General features: G+C 39.0%; 1 protein-coding gene and 1 long non-coding RNA gene across 10 annotated transcripts in view; both read left to right on the plus strand.

Moving 5' to 3' along the window:
- LOC125963932 (uncharacterized) overlaps window positions 1–25690 on the plus strand; it is a 498665-nt gene that overhangs the window by 457624 nt on the left and 15351 nt on the right. The window lies entirely within an intron of this gene.
- POC5 (POC5 centriolar protein) overlaps window positions 4970–25690 on the plus strand; it is a 36072-nt gene continuing 15351 nt past the window's right edge. Inside the window, exons 1-9 of one of the 9 annotated variants that reach the window (XM_033430045.2) lie at window positions 4970–5119; window positions 9045–9140; window positions 12852–12993; window positions 14769–14855; window positions 17884–18089; window positions 19980–20156; window positions 21974–22078; window positions 23859–24038; window positions 25496–25649. In XM_033430045.2, coding sequence (XP_033285936.1) covers window positions 9057–9140; window positions 12852–12993; window positions 14769–14855; window positions 17884–18089; window positions 19980–20156; window positions 21974–22078; window positions 23859–24038; window positions 25496–25649 — 1135 coding nt within the window. In that variant the 5' untranslated portion in view covers window positions 4970–5119; window positions 9045–9056. Of the gene's footprint in view, window positions 5120–9042; window positions 9141–9251; window positions 9614–12510; window positions 12547–12851; window positions 12994–14768; window positions 14856–17883; window positions 18090–19979; window positions 20157–21973; window positions 22079–23858; window positions 24039–25495; window positions 25650–25690 lie in introns of those variants that run through there. The other 8 variants (XM_049707745.1, XM_033430046.2, XM_049707747.1 and 5 more) reach the window with 8 other exon arrangements.

Consider the following 25690-nt stretch of genomic DNA (forward strand, 5'->3'; position numbering starts at 1 on the left):
CAAGAAAGCAAATATAGTTTTCTCTAGATCTAATTTATTCCTCCACAAAATGAAAGTGATAGACTAGATTATGGTTGCTACCCTAGAACAGGAGTCATCAATGTTAAAGACTTCCAGGTCAAGGAATGTTCCCTTACAGTCCTAGCTAAATAAATAATAGGGTGAGGAGACAGGCTTTTTAGATGAGTCAGGGATGACCTGGAAGATAAAGAGGTTTCAAATCAGTCCCCTAACCCAGGCTTAGCAAAAATAACATGGGTTTCAGCTCTTTCCAACAATAATAACTCAGAGATGCTAAGAGCCATCTTAGGTTCATGCCTTCATCTTGAAGAATGTTAAAACACCAGATCTAACAAACCCGAACCCTTTGTACTTTTAAAAACTGCCAAGTACTTTCACATACATTGCTTCCCAACAGATTCATATGTCCATCTGTATAGATCTAGTTGTGATATTAGTTGGAGGGATGGCTATAAGAGATTGTCCCAAAAATACAGGGACTTAAAGGAAAAAAAGAAACAATTTGTTTGTTTTCCTATATTATAGAACTGGCAGAGTTCTATTCCACCTGATCATTCAGCCCAACAGAGTGGGGAAGGAGAAGGCTTAGAGAAAGCATAACTAAGGTTTTAAATCCCATTTCACTTCCACTCATATTCCATCACCTCACTTTACTGCCAGGTAGACTGGGAAATGTAGTCTACCTAGGCAGCCATGTGCTCAGAGTTGATGATTTTACTATGGATGAAGGGAATAGATTTTTGATAGATAGATAGATAGACAGACAGACAGATATAGGTTCAGGTTCAGGTTTAGCTTTAGATTTAGACTTGGTAGATTCTATTATTTTCTCAACTTTAAAGAGATGAGCTTAGGCTCATAAAGGACACAAAGCTTCCGCAAAGTTGTACACCTAGTACATGGTAAATTTGAAAACTCCGGGATAGATCTTCTGAATTTAGGGGAGCTTTGAATGTCATGTAATACCAAGGAAGGTTTTTGAGGAAGAAGTGATGTAATCCAAATTTAAGAAGATAATTTATAAGCAGTGTGAAGAGTGAATTATAGAAAGAAGAAATAAAGACCTGCAACTAGAGAAACAGTCCAAATTTAGCAACAGCTTAACCTAAAACAGTGGGGATTAAAAGGAAACATATCAGAGCAGAGGTTCAGAACTTAGGGCCCATGGAAAGGCATCTATATGGACAAACTCGGTAGTCACTTCAGTAGCATTTTACTGAAGCCTCTCCTGGTTTTCCTCCCACTTCTCCAGCCCCTCCTTCTGTCTCATTTGCTGGCTCCTCCATTGCTACCCAACCTCTGAACATTAGAGGAATCCAGGGTTCATTTCTAAACCCTCTTCTCTACTCACTTTACTCTCTCCCCCCAGGTTGTCTCATCTAGTTCCTTAACTTTAAATTGCATCTTATCAGTTATTTATTACCACAATAAATCTACATAACAAGCCACCCCAAAGCACAGTGGCTTTAAGCAATCAATGTTCATTTAGCTCCTGACTATGCAGGTTGGCTGGGTGGTCCTGCCATCCTTGATTGGACTTACCCACCTGTCTGGGTGTCAGGTGGCTATAGACTGATCTAGGATGGCCTCAGCAGGGATGATCAGGCAACTCAGGTCTACTACACTGTCAACTTCCACTAGGCTAGTTGAGACACGTTCTCATGATGATAACAGAGGGCAAAAGCAAGCCAAGCCAATCAACAAGCATCTTAAAAGCCTCTGCCTCCATCATGTTTCTTAACATCCCATCTGCCGTTAATGAGAAGGCATGGCAAAGGACACTGATATAGTAAGAGATGAATAATTGGAGCCATTTTTGAAATCCTCCACAATTTCTACATGCAAAGTCTCCTTGATTTATGTATCTGTGTCCCGACCTCTTTTCTGAGCTCTAGACATATATGTCTAATGGCCTAAGGGACGGTCACTTGGCTATGTCCAGGTATTACAAACAACATATTTAAAAATGAACTTTTGATCTTCTCCTTTTAAAACCTGATCCTCATCCAGTGTTCTCTTTCTCAGTAAATGTCATCCACCCAGTCGCTCAAGTCACAAACTTGAAACCGTAGTATCCTTCTTAGCACTTCTCTCCTTCATCTCAAATACAATTCATCAAGTCCCATCAATTCTACTTCCAAAATATATCTCATATCTGTCATCTTCTCTCCATCTCCCTTGCAACCCCTCTATTCTAAATTGTTTTCATCTCTCTCCTGAACATCTAAAAATATCCCAATGGACTTTAAGTGAAATCTCAAACCCTTAACATAGAACCCTCACTTCCATCTGCAGCCTTATCCTGTCCCTGTCCCTACTTCACTAAGATTACTTGCTTTTATTCATCATCCAGATATAATAAGTGTTTTCTTACCTCAAGGCCTTGGCCACTGTATTGATTTCCTAAGGATGCCATAACATATTACCACAAAATGGGTGGAGACAACAGAAAATTTTTTAACATCTTTACTGGAGTATAATTGCTTTACAATGTTGTATTAGCTTCTGCTGTATAACAAAGTGAATCAGCTATATGTATACATATATCCCCATATCTCCTCCCTCTTGCGTCTCCCTCCCACCCTCCCTATCCCACCCCTCTATGTGGTCACAAAGCACTGAGCTGATCTCCCTGTGCTATGTTGCTGCTTCCCACTAGCTATCTATTTTACATTTGGTAGTGTATATAAGAGACAACAGAAATTTATTCATTTACAGTTCTGGAGGTCAGAAATCCACAGTGTCACCAGGGCTATGCTCTCTCTGATCACTCTAGGGGAAGATCTTTCCTTGCCTTTCTAGCTTCTGGTGGTTGCTGGCAATACTTGGCATCCCATGGTTTATAGATGCATCACTCCAATCTCTGCCTCCCTTTCTCCCCTGTATCTCTTCTGTGTCTAAATTTCCCTCTCCTATAAGGATACAAGTCATTGGATTAAGGCCCACCTTAATCCAGTATGACTTCATTTTAACTTGATTATATCTGCAAAGACCCCCATATCCAAATAAGGTCACATTCACAGGTACTAGGGTTTAGGACTTAAACATATCTTTTTTGGAGGATACCGTCTAATCCATAACAGTGATGCTATTCCCAACAGAACATTTTGAGTGATAAGGACATGGACTTTGGAGCCCAGACTGCCTCAATTTGAATGCCAGTTTTGCTCTTATTAGCTGTGTGTGCCTAGACAAGCCACATAACCTCTCTGGGTTTCAATTTTCACATCTTTAAAATGAAGATGGAAACAGAGTCCAAGTCACAGGGAGAATCTTAGAATTAAATGAGTTAATTTGTACAGTGCCCTGAACACAGAAAACATTATATGTGTGTTTATTAAAGTTCTTTATATACTCATCCTTCAGGTCTCAGCTTAAATGTACTTTATGACACAGACATTTCCTGATTTCTCCTCACTTCAAACATAATTCGTAACTATTTATTCATTTGTATTGTTAATTTGATGTCTGTTTTCCAATTAGACTAAATTCCATGAGAGCAGAGTGTGTCTATTTTGTTCACCACTCTATTCCTAGCACCAATAAAATGCTTTGCATCTGATGACTGTTAGATAAATATTTGTTGAAAGAATAATTACGCAGGGTTCAAGCTGGCAATTTAATTTTCGTGGGTTTGTGGAGGGTTTTAGTCTCCCTCTCTCTCTTTGGCTCCACCTCTAGGAACCTTCAAAAAAGAATCTGTTCTAAATTCATAACATGGAGACAGGTTTGTTCTCTTTCTCAATGTAGCTTCACAGAAGAATGGTGATGCCTTAGCCAACAGTTTTCTATGAAAATCTGCCCCCCAAAGGGACAGAGGAGAGAAACATGGAGCCAAGTACAGGAGGGCACAGGGATAGCGAATCAGAAACAATTACAGTGTAAGGGGTCACCACATGGTAATTCAATTGAAAAACAGATTTTGGGACCAGGTATGAATTTGTATCTATCAATAGGAATTTGTCCTTTATTATAAGCATGGGAAAGGTGGGGGGGCAGAGAACAAACATAGCTTATGCTGAAGAAACTGCTGGTGCTCTTCTTACTTCATTGCTTGTATAAATAGAAGTCTGGCTCCGTGAACAGGTAAGTAGGTGAGACCCAGGTTATGCCATTTCTATCTACAGAAAAAGAAACGGATACCTCATCCTCCAGGTAACACAGGGAGCCTGAAAACTCACCGGGATCTCATTACTTGCTCTCTAGATTGGGGCACTCCCTTTGCCACCTGGATCCTAACGTACTTCTGGCCGTTATGCCAATATAAGCTGAAAGACTAGTTTTTTGATGTTTATGCGATAGGTATTTTAGATATAGTAAGTCATTTAATCCCCCTACAAGCCTATATGTGGATAGCATTATCCAAGGTGACAGTGAGTACGTGATACAGCCAGGATATACTTATGATGATTCTAAGGTCAATACTCACTTCGCCCGAAGGGCTTGCCTTGCAATCTGACACGTTTGAAGTCACTAGTAAAACCTAGTCCGGCAGTTTCTTAAAGCCTGGTTCTCAGACCCCTGCGTCAGAATCACTGTTGGTCTTTGTTAAAAATTCAGATTCCCCGGCCCTGCCTAAGACTGAAGGAATCAGCAGGTGATTCTGCTGCAGGGCACCTGTGGAAGCAGATGATTCACATGCATGAGGACCACACGCATAGGCTATGGGTATTATCGCACAGACAGCTGCATAACATCCTAGGGGACTTCAGCCCTGCTCGGCAGTCTCTAACCAAACCCGCTCTCAGAGCCGCCTGGTCTCCCGCAGGCGCAGAACGGAACTGATCACGGGCTCCTGTACACTGGGCGGGGCTCCCTAAGACTCCTCCCCCTCTGAACAAGCCGATGCAAGGGGCGGGGCTCTCCCTAAGAAACTTAATTCCGGCTTCTCCCTCCTGCCCCGCCCCCGGATCTCAGACCAATCAGACGGCAGGTTGCTGAAGCTCGGGGCCAATGCTCGGGGCCGTCCTTATTTACTCCGTGCAGTTTGAAACTGTCAGGTTGCTGCTGAGGAAGTCGCTGGACTCGTTGTTGTCTCAGCGGCGACGCGGAGACAAGACGCGGAGGAAGGAGTCCGTGTTTGCGGAGAGCCGAGGTGGTGGGTAGCGGCGCCGCGGGCGAGCCCCGCGCCCCTGGCGGAGGCACTGGAGTGGGGTTTAAAGTGTCTCGGCCTGGGTTGGCGCCCCCGGGGATCGGACAGGACAGGGCTGGGGGCATCTTCCCGAAACGCGGGCCCATCAACTGTTCTGCGGGGCGGCAAGGGTCGAGAGGTTTTTTTCCCTCCGAGCCGTCCCGGAAGAGAGGGCAGGAGTGAGGGGTGCCTGAAGTATAGCGGTATTGTCGCTATAGGTTCGGGTCATTTAAAACGTTAGGGGGTAAAATGACCATGGCTAACCCTTTGTTTTTTGGGGTTTTTTTAAACATCTTTATTGGAGTATAATTGCTTTACAATGGTATATTAGTTTCTGCTTTATAACAAAGTGAATCAGTTATACATATACATATGTTCCCATATCTCTTCCCTCTTGCATCTCCCTCCCTCCCACCCTCCCTATCCCACCCCTATAGATGGTCACAAAGCACCGAGCTGATCTCCCTGTGCTATGCGGCTGCTTCCCACTAGCTATCTATTTTACATTTGGTAGTGTATATATGACCATGCCACTCTCTCACTTCGTCCCAGCTTACCCTTCCCCCTCCCCATATCCTCAAGTCCATTCTCTAGTAGGTCTGTGTCTTTATTCCCGTCTTGCCCCTAGGTTCTTCATGACCTTTTTTTTTTCTTAGATTCCATATATATGTGTTAGCATACGGTATTTGTTTTTCTCTTTCTGACTTACTTCACTCTGTATGACAAACCCTAGGTCCATCCACCTCACTACAAATGTCTCAATTTCGTTTCTTTTTATGGCTAATACTTTGTTTTAAAGTAAGAATTCGATTAACACAGGGGTAAGAGAAAGTGATTGAAGAGAACTTGTAGCCCTTTGCTTGCTCGCAGCTGCTTCTCCCTCTGTAGTCCCTGACGTGGGGAGGGGCTGGCGCACCCCCTCTCCTTGCCTGCAGCTAAGACAGCTCAAGGGCGCAGGGACGTCACCCTGCTGCCCGCTCGCACGTTAATTCACTCTGCCTCTTGGAGGTTAATTTGAATTCCCGGACCCCGCTTCCCCTATCAGCCAGGCAATGACCAAGATGTAATTTGATTTCTCTGGCAATAGACAAGGGCTCGGAACTTTTTATCTCGTGGTTTCTGATATCTTGGGTTAGAGAATACTGAAAATTCAGTTATCTGATGTACATCTGCTTCCCATCAAAGCAAGTTTCATTTTTCTCCTTTGTCTCTGAACTAGAAACAGTAAGGAAAATGCTACTGTTGGTAGAGTTTTAGATAAACTGTCATGCCTTGTTGGCATCAGAACAGGGCAGATGGAAGATTTATAGCATATTTTCCAAAAGTACAGTAGTTGTTTTGTGTCTTCAGTGTGTATATTCAGAAATCCTTTTTGAGATCTGACCATACTTCTCAGCTTATTTGTTTTTTAAATAATCAGCACCCCCAATCCCTGCCCCCCTTATTACCAGTCTGCAAACACATCCTAAAGGAAGAAGGGAATTGAAATAGAAGGCACAAGGTTACCACAGTGGTGGATTTGAAGTCCGTGAAGCAGCCATTCCTTGCTGCAGATGTATGTGCTTATTTTATCCTCCCTAATTGGCTTAACTAAAGTCAGTCATGCTGAGATTTCATTTACTTATCATGTCTTTACACAGTAATGCTCATTGAATAAAGTTGAAATTTCCTTTCCACAGTCTAACCCCAACCTATGTTTCCATTCTAATATTGCACTTCTCCCTTGTATCTGCCCTTTCTATTTCATTTTCTTCATCTCTTAATTTTCAGTCCACTGTGATTGAGACTTGTTCCACTGTCCACTGAAATTGTTCAGGCTAAATGCCCCAGCAACTTCCTGATTGCCAAATTCAAGGGACTCTGTCAGATTCTCATCTTCCTTTGGCATCTGTTTCTGACCACTCCCTCCTGGAAGCTTTTGTGATGTTCTCGTTGTTCTACTCTTCTGACTTCCTTTTCCATCTTTGCTGGCTCTTCTTCACTTCCCCTTTAAATATTAGCAGTTCTGATTTTAACCCTCCTCTTGCTACAGTAGTGGCCCTTAACTTCACTAAGGTTATAGTACCCTCTGGACACATATTGGAAGCTGAGAATCCTCTTCCTAGAAAAATACACATGTGCTAAAAATGTTGCATACAGTTTGGGTGTAAGGACCTCAGAATAACACTCTCTCTCACACTCCTTTTCATAAGTGATCTTATCCTCTCTCTTTTTTCAGCAGTTCCCATTATGCTGACGATTCCTCAAAATGAATCTCGAAACCTATACATCCAGTGCAGGACTCCCACCTTGCTTAACTCCAGAAAGTACCATTCACATTGTAGCCATTGTGAATGGCAGTCCTTGGAGATGTGCATTTCATAAGTGGTGTGCCCAGATACTGCATACCGGCAGCCTCTCTTCCATGCCTCGGAGGCACCTCATACCCAACAAGTCTGATAGTGAGTCCATTACCCTTCCTCCCAACCTGCTTGTCTTCCTGTATTCCTTGCCTTGGGGAGTAGCACTACCATCCATCTAGTTGCAAGCCAGAAATCTGGAAGAGATCAACATTTCCTCCCATTAACCCCTTAACCAATTGTTGATCGTGATCTCGAATTTCCACTGCCATAACACAACTGTCTCACAGGCATAACTCCGTCCACTTCCCATTGCTGCCTCCTCCATTCAGGTCCCCATTTGCCAGAGGGAACATTTATCTCTTGGACTACTGAAGTTGGCTCTCCGTTGCTCTTTCTTCAGTATGCCACCTGTCAAATCCATCCTGAAAGCTGCCAGAGTGATCTTTCTAAAAGACAGGCCTGATCATGTTATCACTTGTTTAAGACTTTAATAACTTCTCTTAGAAGAAAGACGAAACTTTTTAACATGGCATAATTATGATCTTCCATGATCTGGCTGCTCCTTACCTTGCCTGTTTCATCCTTAGCCAAACCTTCCTTTGTACCCGTTGCTTTAGCCTCACAAACTACTTGCAGTTCCTGGAGTGGCCATGCCTCATTGACTTTGCTTATGCTGCGCTATTGCCTTGCATATCCTTTTATCTTTTATCTGTCTTTCAGGTCTCAACACCCAGATCGTTTATTCCCACTCCTTCACACCCTCATCATCCTACCCTGTGAAAAAGGCTACTCTGACCTCCCTACTTTGTGCCTCTGTTGTTTTAGGATCTAACAGCACTTTTTTCATCAGTCATTTCTAATATATACATGTCTGGCCCTCCTTACAGATTGCAGAGTCCTTGAGGACAAGGACTTCTTCATCTTACCTTTCTCACCAATGTCTTACATATAACTGGTGTTCGGATCATTTGAATAGTCATAATATGCCTTTTAAGGAACTTATGTACTTGTTACTACCAGTACTGTTATTATTATTTATTTTTTTGGTTAAGACCTTAAACAATTTTTCTTTGCATGGTATTAGAATCTATTGTTCCATATAGGCTTGCTTTTCTTAAAATAGTATTCCCAAAAGGTCAGTTCGCCAAGCAGAGAATTTACACAGGTTGTTCCTTCTCTCTTGGTTCAGTATCTTGTGGGAAAGGATGCAGCACCTAGGTCCTCACACACTGTTGAACAGTGATCACACGTTCTGATTCTCAGCAGCCCCTACCATGGCTTTTTCTAGGGAGCCTCCATTTTTTCTTTAACTTTTCATGTATTTGTCTCATCTCCTTGACTACATTATAAACTGGGAGTGAGTCTTTGTCTTTCTTGCCCAGTGATTTCGTCTGTGGGTGTTCAGTATGTTGAATGATTTTAACATATCGAATGGTTATTGTTTACAGGGTAGGATGTTATTACACACACATATATGTATATAGAAAACACTTTACTTTAGTTTAAATATTGCAAAAACCAAACTGAAGTTAGCTTCTCCTGTTTTATAGTATTTGTACAGAATGTCATCAGATGAGGAGAAATGCTCACCTCCAGTTTTGCACAATGAATCCGACCGAGGCAGTTCTGTCTCTTCAGATCTTCAGGTAGGAAGACATGTCTAAATTTGTCATGACTTATTTATTTCGAACAAGAGACAATATGAGGGAAAACTAGGAATACATTTTTCATTCATTCATGCCATTTACAATAATAATGTGTATCAAATTATAATAATATCAAACTTTGGGAATTATTTTACAAACCTTGGGAAATACCTTACATGGTTTTAATTAACCTTTCAGAAAATAATCATGAACGCTTCCAGCATTCTCTGTACAAAGGCTTCAAACAACACAGTGAGAGGAGAAGCTGGAAATCTGAAGAAACATTTTTTCTTGAAATTTTCTCTTTGTAGCTCTCTCATGTGAATGCTGCTTTCACTTTAATGCAAATTAATCCAATATCAAGCCATCCAGAGTTCTGGGGCCCTAGATTCCCCAGTGTTCCACTGTTGGTTCTGGCCCCTGTTGCCATACCATTCAGCACCTGCTGGTGCCCAGGACCTGGACAGTGACAGGTACATTGACTACAGAAGGCGTGGCTTTTATATGAAATGTTTTCAATATCTTTTAATTCTAAGTGTTTTATCATCAAAAATATGGATTCAGATTTCTAGAGTAGATTTTAAATGAGAGAATACGGACACGGTATATCTTGGGTTTTATGGTTATATTACTTAAGAGGGGAAAAGCTGGATGGTATGTTTATGCCTAAGTAGAGTAAGTTGTTACTGGCACTGCATAAGATGACAGAAGCTTTAGGGAAATATTTTATGAAACAGATGTGTTCCTTTAATTGAAATAACAGGTTTAGGAATTGGGAAGCTATTGGAAAAGTATCTGTGAATATTTACTAGGGTAAAAGTGGTCTGGAATTGTGACTTAGATGTTTCATCCTTGCCTTCCCTTTGGATGTTACCTCTCCCATATAGTGCTATCTCTTTAGGCAACAGTGTTGTCCTGCACCCTTCATCTTTGCCATATCCAAACTTCCTTCAGGAGAGAACTGATTAACTTATTTATACCTGTGATATTGTGAGTTATAATAAATAGTTGGTCTTCATCCCATTTCTGCCACAGAGCTCCTAAACCTATTGGAATTTCCTAACTAGTGAGAATGATGGTATCTTTTGTTATGTTGATGATGTGACTTTTGGACCTCGCCTAAGGATGGGGACTGGTTGCCAGGAGAGACAACCATGTTATCAGAGGGTTGAAACGTTCAGTCTCACCCCCCGACCTCAGGGAGAGGGTCTTGGAAGTTGAATCAATTGCCAGTGGTCATTGATTTATTCAGTTATGCCTATTTAATGAAGCCTGCATCAAAACCCAAAAGGACTGGGTTTGGGGACCTTCCAGTTGGTGAACACGTGTAAGTGCTGGGTGACTGGCCTGCCAGGAGAGGGTACGGAAGCTCCATGCCCCTTCCCCATACCTTGCCCTGTATATTTCTTCCATCTGGCTATTTCTGGGTTATATCCTTTTACTGGTAATCTAGTAAGTAAAATGTTTCTCCAAGTTCTGTGAGCCCTCTAGCAAATTACTCAAACCCAAGGAGTGGGTCTTTGGAACCTCCAGTCCATAGCTGGTTGGTCAGAAGCACAGGTGATAACCTGGACTTGCGACTGGCATCTGAAGTTGTGGGGTGGGGGAGGGAAGTTTTGTGGGACTGATCCCTTCACCTTTGGAATCTGATGCTATCTCTGGTGGAAAGTGTCAGAATTGAGTTGAATTATAGGACACCCAAGTGGTGTCTAAGAATTGCTTAGTGGTGGGGGGGAAAAACTCACAGGACCTTTAATACTAAAATGTAAACACCTTATAAGATCTTCAGACTTTTTTATCACACAAGCAGCACCCAAAGACTCAAACTTAGAATAAGTGCTAATGATAAGCATGTGACAAGGTGTGAAGTCACTGGCTACCACACAGCTCATCACTCTCGTGTCATAAGGAGGGACTGGCCCCATCAGATGTGCTTGAGTTTGAGTGGCTGGTAGTTGGTGTGGACCACCTATGTCATAGTTGTGTGCTCACCGGTACAGCTTACTTGAGCAGATGTGTACAGGTGTGAAGTTAAAATAACAACAAAACATAAACTTGTACAGAGCTACAACCTTTCCAATCTATGACACATTCACAAGAATTTGACATCAATGGCAGAAGGAGCTTTATTCCAACTAACAAACAAATTTAATAATATACAGCTTCTGGCCTGTTAAAATTTAGTATATATGTCACCTTTGATAGTGTATGCTCTTTTATTAATTTTTTAAAGAGTTAAATAGCTTAAAAATGAAATATGAAGAAAATATTGTGGATTCCCTGAAGTACCTTCTTAGAAACTAGTTTGAAACATATTGATATTGACTACTTACATAGTCTACAAGGTAGTTCTGACTTCAGAACTCTGACTGCAATTACATCTATTCTTTCGGGAAACACAAGACACTCTGACATATTCATGGCCAGAAACTTGAGTGTGTTTAGACAGTTAAATATTCTTACTCATAGAAAACAGGGAAAAAGTAAGGGTTGCTAATTTTCAAACACCTATACCATATCATAACGGTCTTATTAAGGTAAGGTTCTTTCTTTGCTTTAGACAGAATCTCTGTTAACTCAATTCAGCAGATATTTACTGTGACACTTCAAGGAGGTAATTTTTAGCATCATTTTTCTTCATCCTGAAGGTGAATCAAATAATAAGACAGTTATGACCAATGAAATGATGATAGTGGAGTTTTCTGTATCTGAACTAAACTTTTTATGGAGAAAAATTAATATTAATTCTTTAGAATAATGACATTTCATATTCTTGAAAACCTTCCCCCCATTTTTACTGCAAAGACGTTCTCTGGGTCCATGGCATAATATCCTTAGAAATTACTCCTGAATAGGAATATTTGTTGCCTCAGTGACCAACCCCTTTTGAATGGAGACTAAGTTCCAGTATATTTTTTACTTCACTGATAGAATTTTTTGGTTTGGCTAAACAAATATCTAACTATCTATATTAGGAAATTCCACTTTTTTTTTTTTAACTTGAGGACTATTCCTGTAAGGTCTACACTTTATGGCGTGCTTTTTTTTGTCCTCCTTTGGCATGTGCCATGGTGTGCCAGCAGGTAGAATGCAGGTTGGCATTGTGTTCTCTTTTTATCTTCAGTATTCTTTCTGTCCCAGTATCTCTCATACTCTTTCCATGCTTACATATGAAAAGAGACTCAGGGTTGTTGTAGAATTGGGTGGGAGCAGGGATTGATCAGAGCCAAAACCACTTTTCATCCCTAGACCTTCCTGTTGTGGAGTCTTTGGGAGCAGCATCTTAGAACTAAATTGCAGAAAAGCAGAGAAATTGCCGTGTCTTTTCCCACCTGCGAGCAGCTGCCAATTGAAAGAGGGCTCTTCTGTGTTGTAGATGTTGATCGGCTTCAGGAAACTGCTCTAGGTAATCTGTGTCACCATTTTAAATTGACATGCTGAAGGAATATGGGTACTAAGGCATTAGCACTAGAAGAAATTTGGGTAGGTATATTTGTTGGATTTTTTGCTTGTTTTTAAGAAATTTTACTTACTACAAGAGAGTGAGTAAATGATGAATGAAAAACATAAAAGTACACATTCCTTACTATCGTTTGGGCATACTGTTTCGGGAACTGAAGTAGAAAACATCTTTGTGCCTTTACCATTCTTTTGCCTGAGTGTCCCTTGTGACAGGGATATAATACATTATTTATTGTTGGCTTCTCATAGGAAGAGTATGAAGAACTGCTTCGTTATGCTATAGTGACTCCAAATATTGAATCAAGTGCTTCACAGCCGTCTCATTCTAAGGGAGAAGTGGTGCCAGATATTAGAATTCCTACTATAATTGATGATATTCTTCAAAATCCAGGTTATGTATATTTTTCGAGATGTCTCTTCATTTAAGATGTTACTGAGTTTTTTAATGCTGTTGACTTTTGATTGTGAAAATACTTCTCCAGTGATTCTTCTCAATCAACAGTGTATATCACTATAATTTGGGGGAAATTTTACATTTTAATACGTTTTTCTTGGCTCTTCTATAACAGTTAGAGTTTTATTTGAACTTCATTTAGCTATTTTATGAAAAGTCATAAAATTAGAGCAACGGAGTATGTTGCATCTCTGTACTTGTTACAATGGTTTTATGCCAGGAGACACTGGAAACGAAATGCCCAAGCCCCCAAATTAGAGATGGTCTATAGGTAGCCCTCAGAACCCCTTAAGTTCACGAACCATGTGCTAGGACTTTGTCAGCAGTATTTATACGGGCCTGGAGGACTGTTTGGATTGTTACCGCAAAGGTGAACCCATTTTTGAACTGTGTCACTGATAGAATTGAGAACTAACACAAACCAGGATGTGTGTTGATAGATGAGTGAGTGAAAGGTAGAGAAAGGAAGATAAAGCTCCTTTTACCAATCTGTTCCTTATTTGATACAAGATTCCAAACAGCTCACTCAAAACAAGTGTTCTTTCAAGGGGCACAGATAGCCCTCCTAAAACAGCCCTGATAATGGGCAGTTATCAACAATAAGCATAACTCCAAGGATCCCTTGTTGAAGCACATGACACAGCCTAGTCAGAGCCAGCAGGCTCTTAGGTTCCTGGTAAGTCACAGCCCTAGTGTCTGTTGTTCCTCTCCCTCTGTAGACATGGAGTTTTCATTGCTCCTCAGCCTACGACACTGGATCAACAAATAGGACCAGAACCTCAAAACATACATATTTCTTCTACATATTTCTTCTAACACTGAAACGTACTAACACTGAACACTTTCTGCCCAAATTCTGTTGATCTTCAAGAGATATGACCCTTGGATTTATTCATTCTCCATCAGTGATCTCGACCATGTTTTGATTATATGCACTTCCTACTGAGCAAACCCAAAGTGCTGAATACTGTCTTAAAGCAATCACTTTGGACCCAAGAACCCTGGTCTTTTCTAGCATGTAAGATAGTATTCATTTGTTTATGCTCTGCCCTTTTCAAAAAGGACTTGAGATCTAAGCATACAACATGCAGTGAGTTTAGATATCCTAATTCACACACAGACTTGGTTAGAATGGACTATGTAAATTTATCCCATTCTCTTTACCCTTGGTATTGCCGTTGCTTGTGTTGAAGTTGGCAAAGTCTCTGTAAGCCTCTGACACAGCCATCCTTGTGAGGTTTTTTTTCCCAGTTTCCTTTTCGCCATGTATTAACTAAAGGTTTCTGAGGTGCAAGTAAAGAAGTCCCTATTTGGGGGGAACCAGTGTCACTTTAGTTTGAATGCAGCTAGTGAAAAGCAGCGGGCCCCGGAAATATCCAGTGTTGTAGGATAAGACAGCTTTTCTAAGTTCTAATGTCATTCATCCACTTACTCTTTTAGTGTGAATTGAATGCCATTAGTAGACTGAATTCTTTTTCATCCATATTTTTTGGGTGAATTGAGCTTATTAATGATACAATAATACTTTTCGAGTCATACTTTTTTTTCTTCCTATTCTTTGTCTTAATGTTCCTGTATCCCAGCATACTGTATTTTCCTTGTTCTAAAATCTGACTTGTGTACAGCTACCTTCTTAAATTAGGTGTGTGTGATTAGGCATTCTACATAAGACTGGTTAGGTTTAATTAAAAGAAAAATCTCTTTCTTTTCAGCAGGAAATAGCCCTGCAGTAAGAGAAACGAGGATGGAAGTTGGAAAAAGATGTGATTTAAATATTTCAAGTCATTCAAAGACAGACGGTAGGACTTTTCCTTAGCTTATTTTTATTAATATACAACATTTTGTGCTTGGTGAATATTATCCATGTAGTAAGGGGAATAATTGCAGCATATTACTTATTGGCAGGATTTTTAAATGCTATTATTACTAATTTATTAAGTAATACTATTTAAAATAATTTTGGGGGCTTCCCTGGTGATGCAGTGGTTGAGAATCTGCCTGCCAATTCAGGGGACACGGGTTCGAGCCCTGGTCCAGGAAGATCCCACATGCCGCAGAGCAAACTAAGCCCATGCGCCACAACTACTGAGCCCACGCTCTAGAGCCCGTGAGCCACAACTACTGAGCCCACATGCTGCAACTACTGAAGCCCACGTGCCTAGAGCCCGTGCTCCACAACAAAGAAGCCACTGCAGTGAGAAGCCCGCGCACCGCAACGAAGAGTAGCCCCCACTCGCCGCAACTAGAGAAAGCCTGTGTGCAGCAATAAAGACCCAACACAGCCAAAAATAAATAAATAAATAAATTTATAAAAATAAATAAATAAAATAAAATAATTTTGGGGACTTCCCTGGCAGTCCAGTGGTTAAGACTTCACCTTCCAGTGCAGGGGGTGCAGGTCCAATCCCGGGTTGGGGAGCTAAGATCCCACATACCTCGCAGCCAAAAAAACAAAACAGAAGCGATATTGTAATAAATTCAATAAAGGCTTTAAAAATGGTCCACATCAAAAAAAGTCTTTAAAAAAAATAAAATTAAATTATTTTGTAAGATGCCAGATACTACAATTAAGACAGGTTAATGAATTATAATGTGTGGCATTTTTTCTTAAAGCTGCTAGATTAGAGAGCAGATTTTTTTTTTTAATATTTATTTACTTATTTTGGCTGTGCCGGGTCTTAGTTGCAGCACATGGGATCTTCGTTGCAGTATGTGGGATCTTTTAGTTGTGGCATGCATGAGGGATCTAGTTCCCCAACCAGGGATCGAACCCGGGCCCCCTGTGTTGGGAGTGTGGAGTCTTACCCACTGGACCACCGGGGAAGTCCCAAAGGGCAGATATTTTTAAAGATTTAATGGGATATCATTTTGGCCAATTTAATTTTTTTCATAAACCAGAACATCATTTCCCAACTTTCAGGCATCCATGTACAAACTTAATGACTTTTGTCCCATCTTTATACCACCTGTCCTATCATTTAGTGTTTTTCTTTAGCTATATTCATTTTTAGCTTAAATTCATTTTAAAAGGAAAATTTATATCTGTCATTATTATCGCATAAAAATAATATATACTTGTTACAATTATAAAGCAATGGTTAAAATAAATGCAACTAAAACAAAGTTGTTAAATTTTGACCGAATACTAGTAGTGATGATATGTTCAGCCTGAAGTCTGTTTTTTCTTTGTTGAAGGGTGAGATTAGCAAGTGTTAAAGAGGTTGTAAAAGCATACTAACACCAGACTGAAACTTCTTCTTTGACGTAGAATAATAAAAATAGACTTTTCTTACTATGTGATTCAGTGTTATTTTATTTTATTTTATTTTTTCGGTACGCGGGCCTCTCACTGTTGTGGCCTCTCCCGTTGCGGAGCACAGGCTCCGGACGCGCAGGCTCAGTGGCCATGGCTCACGGGCCCAGCCGCTCCGCCGCATGTGGGATCTTCCCGGACCGGGTCATGAACCCGTGTCCCTTGCATCGGCAGGCGGACTCTCAACCACTGCGCCACCAGGGAAGCCCGATTCAGTGTTATTTAATGTAAGGACCATTTAAGCCACCATATAAGAAATGCCTCTATCCTTTAGTTTTCTCACTTATAAATGGAGCCTCCCACATTCTTAAGTTAATGCTATTTTTTAAAAGGTGAGTATATATTTAAAAACAACAACAAAAAGGCAGAGCCATGCTTTTTCCCTGAGTGCAGATCTAATTGTAGTAAAAGAGAATATTCATGTACTTTGTCATTCTGCCTTTTTCTTTGGGTTCCTTAACCATCTTCAGAAAAAGTAGGTAGTGTTTCATTGTATGACTAGCCTGAACCATTTTTTTGATACATTTTTTTTACACAAAATATATGTATTAGGGAATGATTTTCCCTTTTGCAAAGTATTCTGGAAAGATTTACTTTTAAGTAACAAGTTCTATAGTAGATTATTCTTTGTTTGATACATTCAGTAAGGAAAAGAGGAAAGCCCTTCAGTCTTGATTATTAGGACCCTTATAGTAAAAGTGTGAGATACATGAGAAGTTATGATGAATAGTCTGTAATTCCAATATTCATGTGTGATAAAATAGTAACTTTTCTATTTTGTGCTTTTTAAAGATAGATACCAATTCTCTTTCTAGCTCTGGCTCTCACACCAACCCCCCATGTACATGGGAAGGAGGTGGGAGTGATGTACATATGTACATACATATATATAGTTACATATATTTCTCATCTATATGTTGAAGGCTCACAGGGTGCCTTACAACTGAGTGTTTGATAAACTAAACTAGTCTCTTATAGTGTTGAATTTTAGTAGTGTTAAAACCCACCCCATTGTTTTACATAAAGTAATAATGACTTATATACAGCCACTCTGACCTTGGTCAGTTACTTAACCCTTTCTAAACCTCAGTTTCCTCATCAGTAAAATGGAGATAATAATACCTTTTTCTTAGAATAGTGTGTATTATGAGCTCATCCTTATGACGTTTTTATTACAGGAACATGAAAAGCACTTAGTAAATGTTGATATGATGATGTGAATGATAATAGTTTCAGCTCAGGCTATACCTAGGTATATGAAACATCCTTATTTGGGATAGAGGTCATTTGTGGGTGGGGGAGGGAAGTGTAGGAGACTTCTTGTGCTGGTCAGTCCTAAATCAGTGACAATACTGAAATTTAAAATAGCCAGATTCAGTACACTGAAAGTCCATTCTCTGCATTTTCCTCAGCCTCCATAGATAACTGACATCTTGTAGGCTTCCAGTATAACTCCTTACCAATTTGGGTTATTTTCAATTTAGCTAACCACTCCAACTTTTCTTTTCTTCTAGGGTCATCACCAGTGTCGTCCCCAAGGAAGTCACCTCACCTGGTTTTGGACTTCTTCAGTTCGAATCTTTTAGTTGACTCTTCCTCACCAAGGTCTAATTCTAGTCCTGTAGATGCCCATGAAGTAGTTGGGACCGATTTTCTTATTTCTGATGAAAACCTTCAAAAGATGGAAAATGTGCTTGATCATTGGAGTTCAGGTCTTAAGGTATTACAGTGTTCACTTACAATTGTTTAATATGTAGTATAGCAGTTTTGCTCTTGATTGCACTGTTTATTCTTCTTTTCTTTGAATTAAAAAGTTAAAGAAAAACAAAAAAACTTTAGTTGCCTTAGATCAGTCCAGTATCTTAAATCTATGCCTCTCAATTGTTAACATCCATATGAATCATCTGGGGATTCTGTTAAACTGCAGCTTCTTATTCAGTCGGTCTTGGCCATGGTCCAAGATGGTGCATTTCTTTCTTTTTTTTTTTTTGAAACGCACATAGTTAGACCTGTACCACTTTTTAAAAAAATTTTTTATTTAGTTTTATTTATTTATTTTTGGCTGCATTGGGTCTTCGTTGCTGCACATGGGCTTTCTCTAGTTGCAGTGAGCGGGGGCTACTCTTCATTGCTGTGTGCGCGCTTCTCGTTGTGGTGGCTTCTCTTGTTGTGGAGCACAAGCTCTAGGCTCCCGGGCTTCAGTAGTTGTGGCACGTGGGCTCAGTAGTTGTGGCTTGCAGTCTCTAGAGCACAGGCTCAGTAGTTGTGGAGCATGGACCTAGTTGCTCCGTGGCATGTGGGATCTTCCCGGACCAGGGCTCGAACCTATGTCCCCTGCACTGGCAGGCAGATTCTTAACCACTGTGCCACCAGGGACGTCCCTAAGATGGTGCATTTCTAACAAGCTCCCAGGTGATGGTTCAGAAGCCATACTTTGAATAGCAAGGTTTTAAATAGTTGCTGGAACAGCTCTCCATGTGCTACTGAACTTCTCGAGATGTTTTGAAAGGCTCAGCCTGTGTGACTGAGAGAGACACCTATTGAGCCTTTCCCACATCGTACCTATGACTAATGGAAATGTCTCCTTTTATATGAAGCATAAGACCCAATTTTAGCAACATGTATTCATTTTATAGCCACTCTTATAGCAACCACAGTATGTAACTGATAAATCAATAAAAATTGATTTTTATTTTGGTAATGTTAATGGCCTCTAAATAAAACAAAGTAATCCAGAAATGGCAGTTTTTCTGCTATTTAAAATATAATGGAGAAAATGACAGTTTTTCTGAAACAGTTTGAGAAAACTAAGCTGAGTATTCACATATGTGGAGAAATTATGGTCATGAGAGTTTTGTGGCATCTATATTTTCTCCATTATTTGGAACCTTAAATTCTAGAAGTAATCTTTTAGTATAATTTCTATCATTTTTCTCCAGGGAACAGGTTTCATACTTCTAATCGTGGCGTTAAGTCCATTGGAGTAATGTACCACCAACCATTTAAAAATTGTCCTATGTTCAGTTAACCATACTGTTACCCAGTTTTTTAATACTGTTATCCAGTTTTTTGATAACATGATTATTTGGTCTTTTTATTTATGCCAGTCAGTAGGGTGAAAAGGGATCAGTCTTAGCAATTTGTTTTAAGGTGGCTGTTGTGATGAATGATTTGGAGGAAGAAAACATCAACTCCAATGGTTTCCACTGTTCATCTCTATCTAAATAATATCGCAGTCCTGTGGCTCAGCCTAGGCCATAGTCCTGCATTTCCTTTTTGTCTGATCCACCTTAATATGGATATTTAAGTCCTTGAGTAAACAAAGGAACTGTTTATTAATGAATGAGACCTAAAAAATATTTTAATGACACTAAGGTTTCATACAAAGTAACTTAAAATAGGGAAAAAAATCATGTCCTTAGTATGGTGAATGTGAACTAAGAAGAGCTGTGACTGTTGAACTTGCAGATGTTTTCATTAGTGGATTTTTTTTTAATAGCTCTTATGTTGATTGTTCTGATTTTTAAAATTTTTTTCTTAATTTCAGTGTCATTTTATGAAGCGGTATTAAGGAACAGACTACTTAATTGTCAGTATATTTATTTTTCAGACAAACATCATATCTGAACTAAGTAAATGGAGACTTAATTTTATTGACTGGCACCGAATGGAAATGAAAAAAGAGAGAGAAAAGCATGCAGCAGATATAAAACAAATGTGCAGCCAGATCAACAGCTTGAAGGAGCTGCAAAAAACCTATGAAGTCTCCATTGGGAGAAAAGATGAGGTCTTCTTTTTCATACTGCTTTTTAACTGAGATTCAGTAAATGTCTTGCTGGGTAATAAATGCCAGGAACTGATTGTTTAGATCATTACAAGATACAAAGGGAAGATCATTTCAGAAACTGGTAGAAAAATAGATGCATAGAAACAAGATTTATTCTTCACATTAAATGTGCCAGGATCACGTCATTTTATCTTTGCCATCACGTTTTGTGTGCTCTAAGAGTGCATATTAAGTGTGGGAACACTAGTCTTTTCTTCCCAATCTTTTCTTCCTAACTGCCCTTAACAGAATGTCAGGGAACCAGCATTACCCACATTTTCAACCATCCTTTCGGAGGGGCATAAGTATCCCACATTCTATCTGTTATATGTCTTTATTCATTAATGAAGTCCTTCATTTTGTTGATAAGCACAAGAGCACTGTTTATTTCACTTTCTGTCAGCCTCTTAAGAACTTGAGAGTAGGGATCAAATCTGGGCTAATTTTGTGCTTCCCAACAGCACCTTGAACAAAGCAGATGGGCAGCAAATCTGTAGCTCCCCCAGGAGGATGGTGACCTTCAGAGAAGAGGGACTCACAGCAGACACCTCAGCTACTTGACTGCAGATGCAGCACTCACTGTTTTAATGAACTAGATAAGATTATTGTTTTTTTTAAATATACTTTTTTGGGGGTGTTATAGGGTGCAATGTAAAATTGATCATTTTACGTAGTTTGCTTTTTTGAAACAATAGATACTAATGTCAGTCATTTTCTCTATTACCCTCAAAATTCTCTCCTAAGGTTTTAAAATATTTTATTAAATTTAATTTTTTAATTTCAAAAGTGTCACACGCAAAAAGAGTATATATGCATGTCCAGTTTTTGAAAATAAAGTGAACAGCCATGTGCCACTACACAGTTTAATGGACTATTACTAGTATCTTAGAATTCCTGCCCTTTTCCACTTTTGAAAATTATTTAAAGAACCAGAATGTCTCTCAGTAAATATGCCTAATTTACCAAATCTCTTTTTAATGGGACCATTTTTAGATATATATTTCAGTTACTCAGTTCTTTATAAGAAAGAATATTGGGCTTCTCTGGTGGCACAGTGGTTGAGAGTCCGCCTGCCGATGCAGGGGACGTGGGTTCATGACCCAGTCTGGGAAGATCCCACATGCCGTGGAGCGGCTGGGCCCGTGAGCCATGGCTGCTGGGCCTGCGCGTCCGGAGCCTGTGCTCCACAACGGCAGAGGCCACAGCAGTGAGAGGCCCGTGTACTGCAAAAAAAAAAAAAAAAAAAAAAAAAAAATTATTTCAGGATTTAAAAGCCTTCATAGATTTTTTTTTTAAAGAACAGGAATAATATCACTGAAAAAGTACATCAAAGTGTAACAATTATTTGCTTTTATGAGTTTGTTGAATCCAGAAAATCATTAAACAATTATTGAGAAACTTCTAATCCAAGGTATTGAAGGTATTTAGGGGCTAGAAAGATATTTTAAACCTGGTCTCTGCCCTCAAGTCTAGTGAATAAAAACATTTTGTATACGTAGTAAAACTCTCAAATGTATGGTTGTTTTTCTTGAATTAAATTCCAGTGATCATATTAATTTTCATATACTGTATATAAACATTTTATTGATTATTACCAGGATACACATAATGAAGATTTCTTTCCTCTTTTGTTCCCCTTCATTCATTGATAAGTAGTGTATTCATATGGGAAAGTTTTTTAATGAGGTTAACTAGATGAATACAGTAGTGATCCATAAGTATTCTCTCTAGCATTTTTTGATATATAAAAAAACCCTTTTACTAATTGCTGTTTACAGGTGATTTCTAGCTTGTCTCATGCCATAGGCAAGCAAAAGGAAAGGATAGAGTTGATGAGAACATTCTTCCGCTGGCAAATCAGCCATGTCAAATCCAGACAGGACGTAAGTGTGAAAAAGAAAAGCTGACTGACACTTATTAGACTTCTGAACTCAGAAGCATTTAGAATCATGTATTAGAACTCTTGTTCAAGTCAAAGAAAGATTTTTTTTAGTAAGTCAAAATGAATTAACAATTTAATGTTACTCTTGTTTTAAAGGAACTTGATTTTTGGTATGGCTTGGGAAAAAATACTTCTTATATTTTATAGACTTATTGATATATCATTTTCTACTTCATAGTAGGTTAGTAAGAACTGTACCTAAATTACAGATGTCCTGGTGGTGGAATCCCCTTTAACAAATTTGACTTCAGATTTAATCACATGAATTTATCACCTTTAGCATATCATATGCTTCCTATATTAGTTCTACTTCTAAAATACCTGAATATATCATCTTCATAAAGAGGCAATACTATAATTATAAAATTGCATGTTTGTTGCATAACTTGCCTTAATAAGAATTAAAGAAATCCATGTCCATAAGCTTTTTAAAAATTATCCTTAGTTTATATATAATTTAAACTTGAATATCTTTTATTTTAATTGAGCTGAATCAGCCGCATAGCACAGGGAGATCAGCTCGGTGCTTTGTGACCACCTAGAGGGGAGGGTGGGAGGGAGGGAGACGCAAGAGGGAGGAGATATGGGGATATATGTATATGTATAACTGATTCACTTTGTTATAAAGCAGAAACTAACACACCATTGTAAAGCAATTATACTCCAATAAAAATGTTAAAAAAAAGTGAGCTGAATCAGTATATCAGTATAAATAGTAAGTTATTGTATCAGAAGTAGAAAAGTATGAAAGTATATATGTATCCCACAAGAAGGCAGAATACAGAGACTCAAAGAGTGTAGGGGATGGAGATTATATATGTATATATAATGTTTTTATATATGACGCCCATGTGAGTCATGGAGTAATCTTTGTGCATTTAGTTCCAAGAGATTAGTATTTAAGGAAAAGGCTGTTACTGTCATGGAATAGGATTTCTCCTTTAAGAATACTTATTAGTGCTTCTTTTTTAAAATTAATCCCAATAGATTAAATCTACATTAACCATATTTAAAAGAGCTATTTAAAACTGAGTCATATTTTGAAAGCTTTTTATTGGGTGACATAATGAGAATATGTTCAACTGTTAGTTGAAATAGTTGAAGTTGCCATCAGTTTTGGAATAAAAAAATTTTTTAAGAAAATCAAAAATTGGATATGCTCCTTCAAAAGAATTTAAATTCATTGATAAAAGAAGAATAGCATATGTTCCTACTAGGATCATTTTGGTACTAAATATGATGGTAAAGTATGTAAATTAATCTGCTTATGGTGGTGGCCACCAAGCTGTAGAGAAAGCAGGGCCATCTGGAGCCACAGTCACCACCCTTTCTGCCTTCCAGCTCCTAGCCCTGTTTTCAGCTAAAAGGTCATGCGAATTCATAACCAAGATGGCAAGGGGCAAGTTAACTCATTTTCTTTCATTTGTTTTTTGTTTTCCCCCTACCTTGATTAGTTGCATAAAGCAATGACGTAATGGATAAGAGCTTAGGCTCTGGAATGAGGCAAGGTTGGCTTTTCCCTTTCTGCCTGTGTGACCTAGGCAGGTTGCTTAACCTCTTTAAGCCTGTCCTCCCATCTGCACATGAGAAGAACACGATTACACAGTATTAAATGATAATGCATGTACCCTGCTTCCCGCAGGCTGATGTTTTTTGTTACTACTGCCAGTATACTTTACCAGTCCACTGTGTTTTTGAGGTTGTATATTACTTTCATTTAGGTTTATGAAAGTAAACTAGCTGACCAGTACTTCCAGAGAACTTTACTGAAGAAAGTCTGGAGAGGCTGGCGGGCCATAGTACAGAAGCAGTGGAAAGAAGTGGTGGAACGAGCTTGCCAAGCAAGAGCTGAGGAAGTCTGTGTCCAGATTTCCAATGACTATGAAGCCAAAGTTGCAGTGGTAAACTTTTTTTTTCACTTTTTTAATAAAAGTAAAAAAGATGGGTAGCATCACTCACTGTTAGTTTACAGTTAGGCAGAGTAACCCATTTCTCCAATTTCATTCAGTGCAGTGTGGGTTCAAATGAGACTACTGGGAACGAACAGTACTAGTCAGACTTACAGACTTATTTGTTCTTTTAAGTAGTTATAACTTTGACCTCCAAACCTGTGTTAAATCTCTTGCATGTACATTTCTCTTGGAAATGTAAATCAGCCACAGATCCTTACATCTCTAAGAAAGCATACTTTCTTAGGCTTCTTTTGGCCTTTATTTAGCCAGAAATAAAGACCAAAAACAAAAGTGTTTATCCTGATGTTATTTTAAGTGTACTGTGTTTTTATAATGTTGGTATAAAGTGTCTGTATATAAATTGAAGTTATTTAGACTTATAACAATAATATTAACATTGTTTCCATGGGAAAACGTTTGAGACCCAAAATGAAAATAAAACCATACTAAAGAATGCAGTAGGCCTCTTGAAATCAAATATTAAGAGGAAAAAAAATTTTTTCATCATTATAACACTAAATTCTTAAAGTTTTATTATGCAAATAATTTTCTGCAATTGAAAATGACATGCAAAACCGCAGTCCCTTTTTTATTTTTTTTAATTTATTTTAATTTATTTTTATTTTTGGCTGCATTGGGTCTTCATTGTTGCGCTGGGCTTTCTCTAATTGCGGAGAGCGGGGGCTGCTCTTCGTTGCGGTGCGCAGACTTCTCATTGCAGTGGCTTCTCTTGTTGCAGAGTACAGGCTCTAGGCGCAAGGGCTTCAGTAGTTGTGGCGCATGGGCTTAGTTGCTCTGCAGCATGTGGGATCTTCCCGGACCAGGGCTCGAACCCATGCCCCTTGCATCGGCAGGTGGATTCTTAACCACTGCGCCACCAGGGAAGTCCCATGCAGTCCCTTTAGATTTGGTCTGTGGGAAAGTGTTGTACCTAATGGCACTTTGCACTTTAAATTCTATAGATAACATCTAGTTAAAAAAAAAAAAAAAAAAAACTGTTACTGTTGCAGGCGTTTAGTTATTTTTTTCTGAAGGGGTGAGGGCTGTTTGGGGCTCTTAATATATTTTGTTTAGTATCCTACATAAAAATTTTATGGTGAGAAATAACATCATTCTGTATAATTAGAACACATCAATCAGGATTGGGACTGGTGTAAAATTCCCTTTGTTTAAACCCTGACTTTATGGTTAGGAATGAAAATGGTTTGTTGATGGAGACAATAGAGGTTAGATGCATCTTTTAAAATAAATTGAGACACAGCAGAAGAGGTATGTGGTAAAGTGATTTTAGTATTTCACACAAAAATAACTTCACAGTATAAGTCTCTTTTTTTTTTTAAACAATAGATATTCTTCCTTGTGTCTCAGTTTTTTTCTCTTCTTTTTAAAAATTTTCCTGATTTTAGTTATCTGGAGCTTTGGAAAATGCAAAAGCTGAGATCCAAAGGATGCAGCATGAAAAAGAGCACTTTGAAGATTCCATGAAGAAAGCTTTCATGAGGGGTGTATGTGCATTAAATCTTGAAGCCATGACTATATTTCAAAGCAGAGGTGATACAGGTTAGTATTTTGTTTAAGATTCTCTGCTTACTTTCAAAAAG

The sequence above is a fragment of the Orcinus orca genome, chromosome 3 (genome assembly GCF_937001465.1).
Source record: "Orcinus orca chromosome 3, mOrcOrc1.1, whole genome shotgun sequence".
In the NCBI taxonomy this organism is placed as follows: domain Eukaryota; kingdom Metazoa; phylum Chordata; class Mammalia; order Artiodactyla; family Delphinidae; genus Orcinus; species Orcinus orca.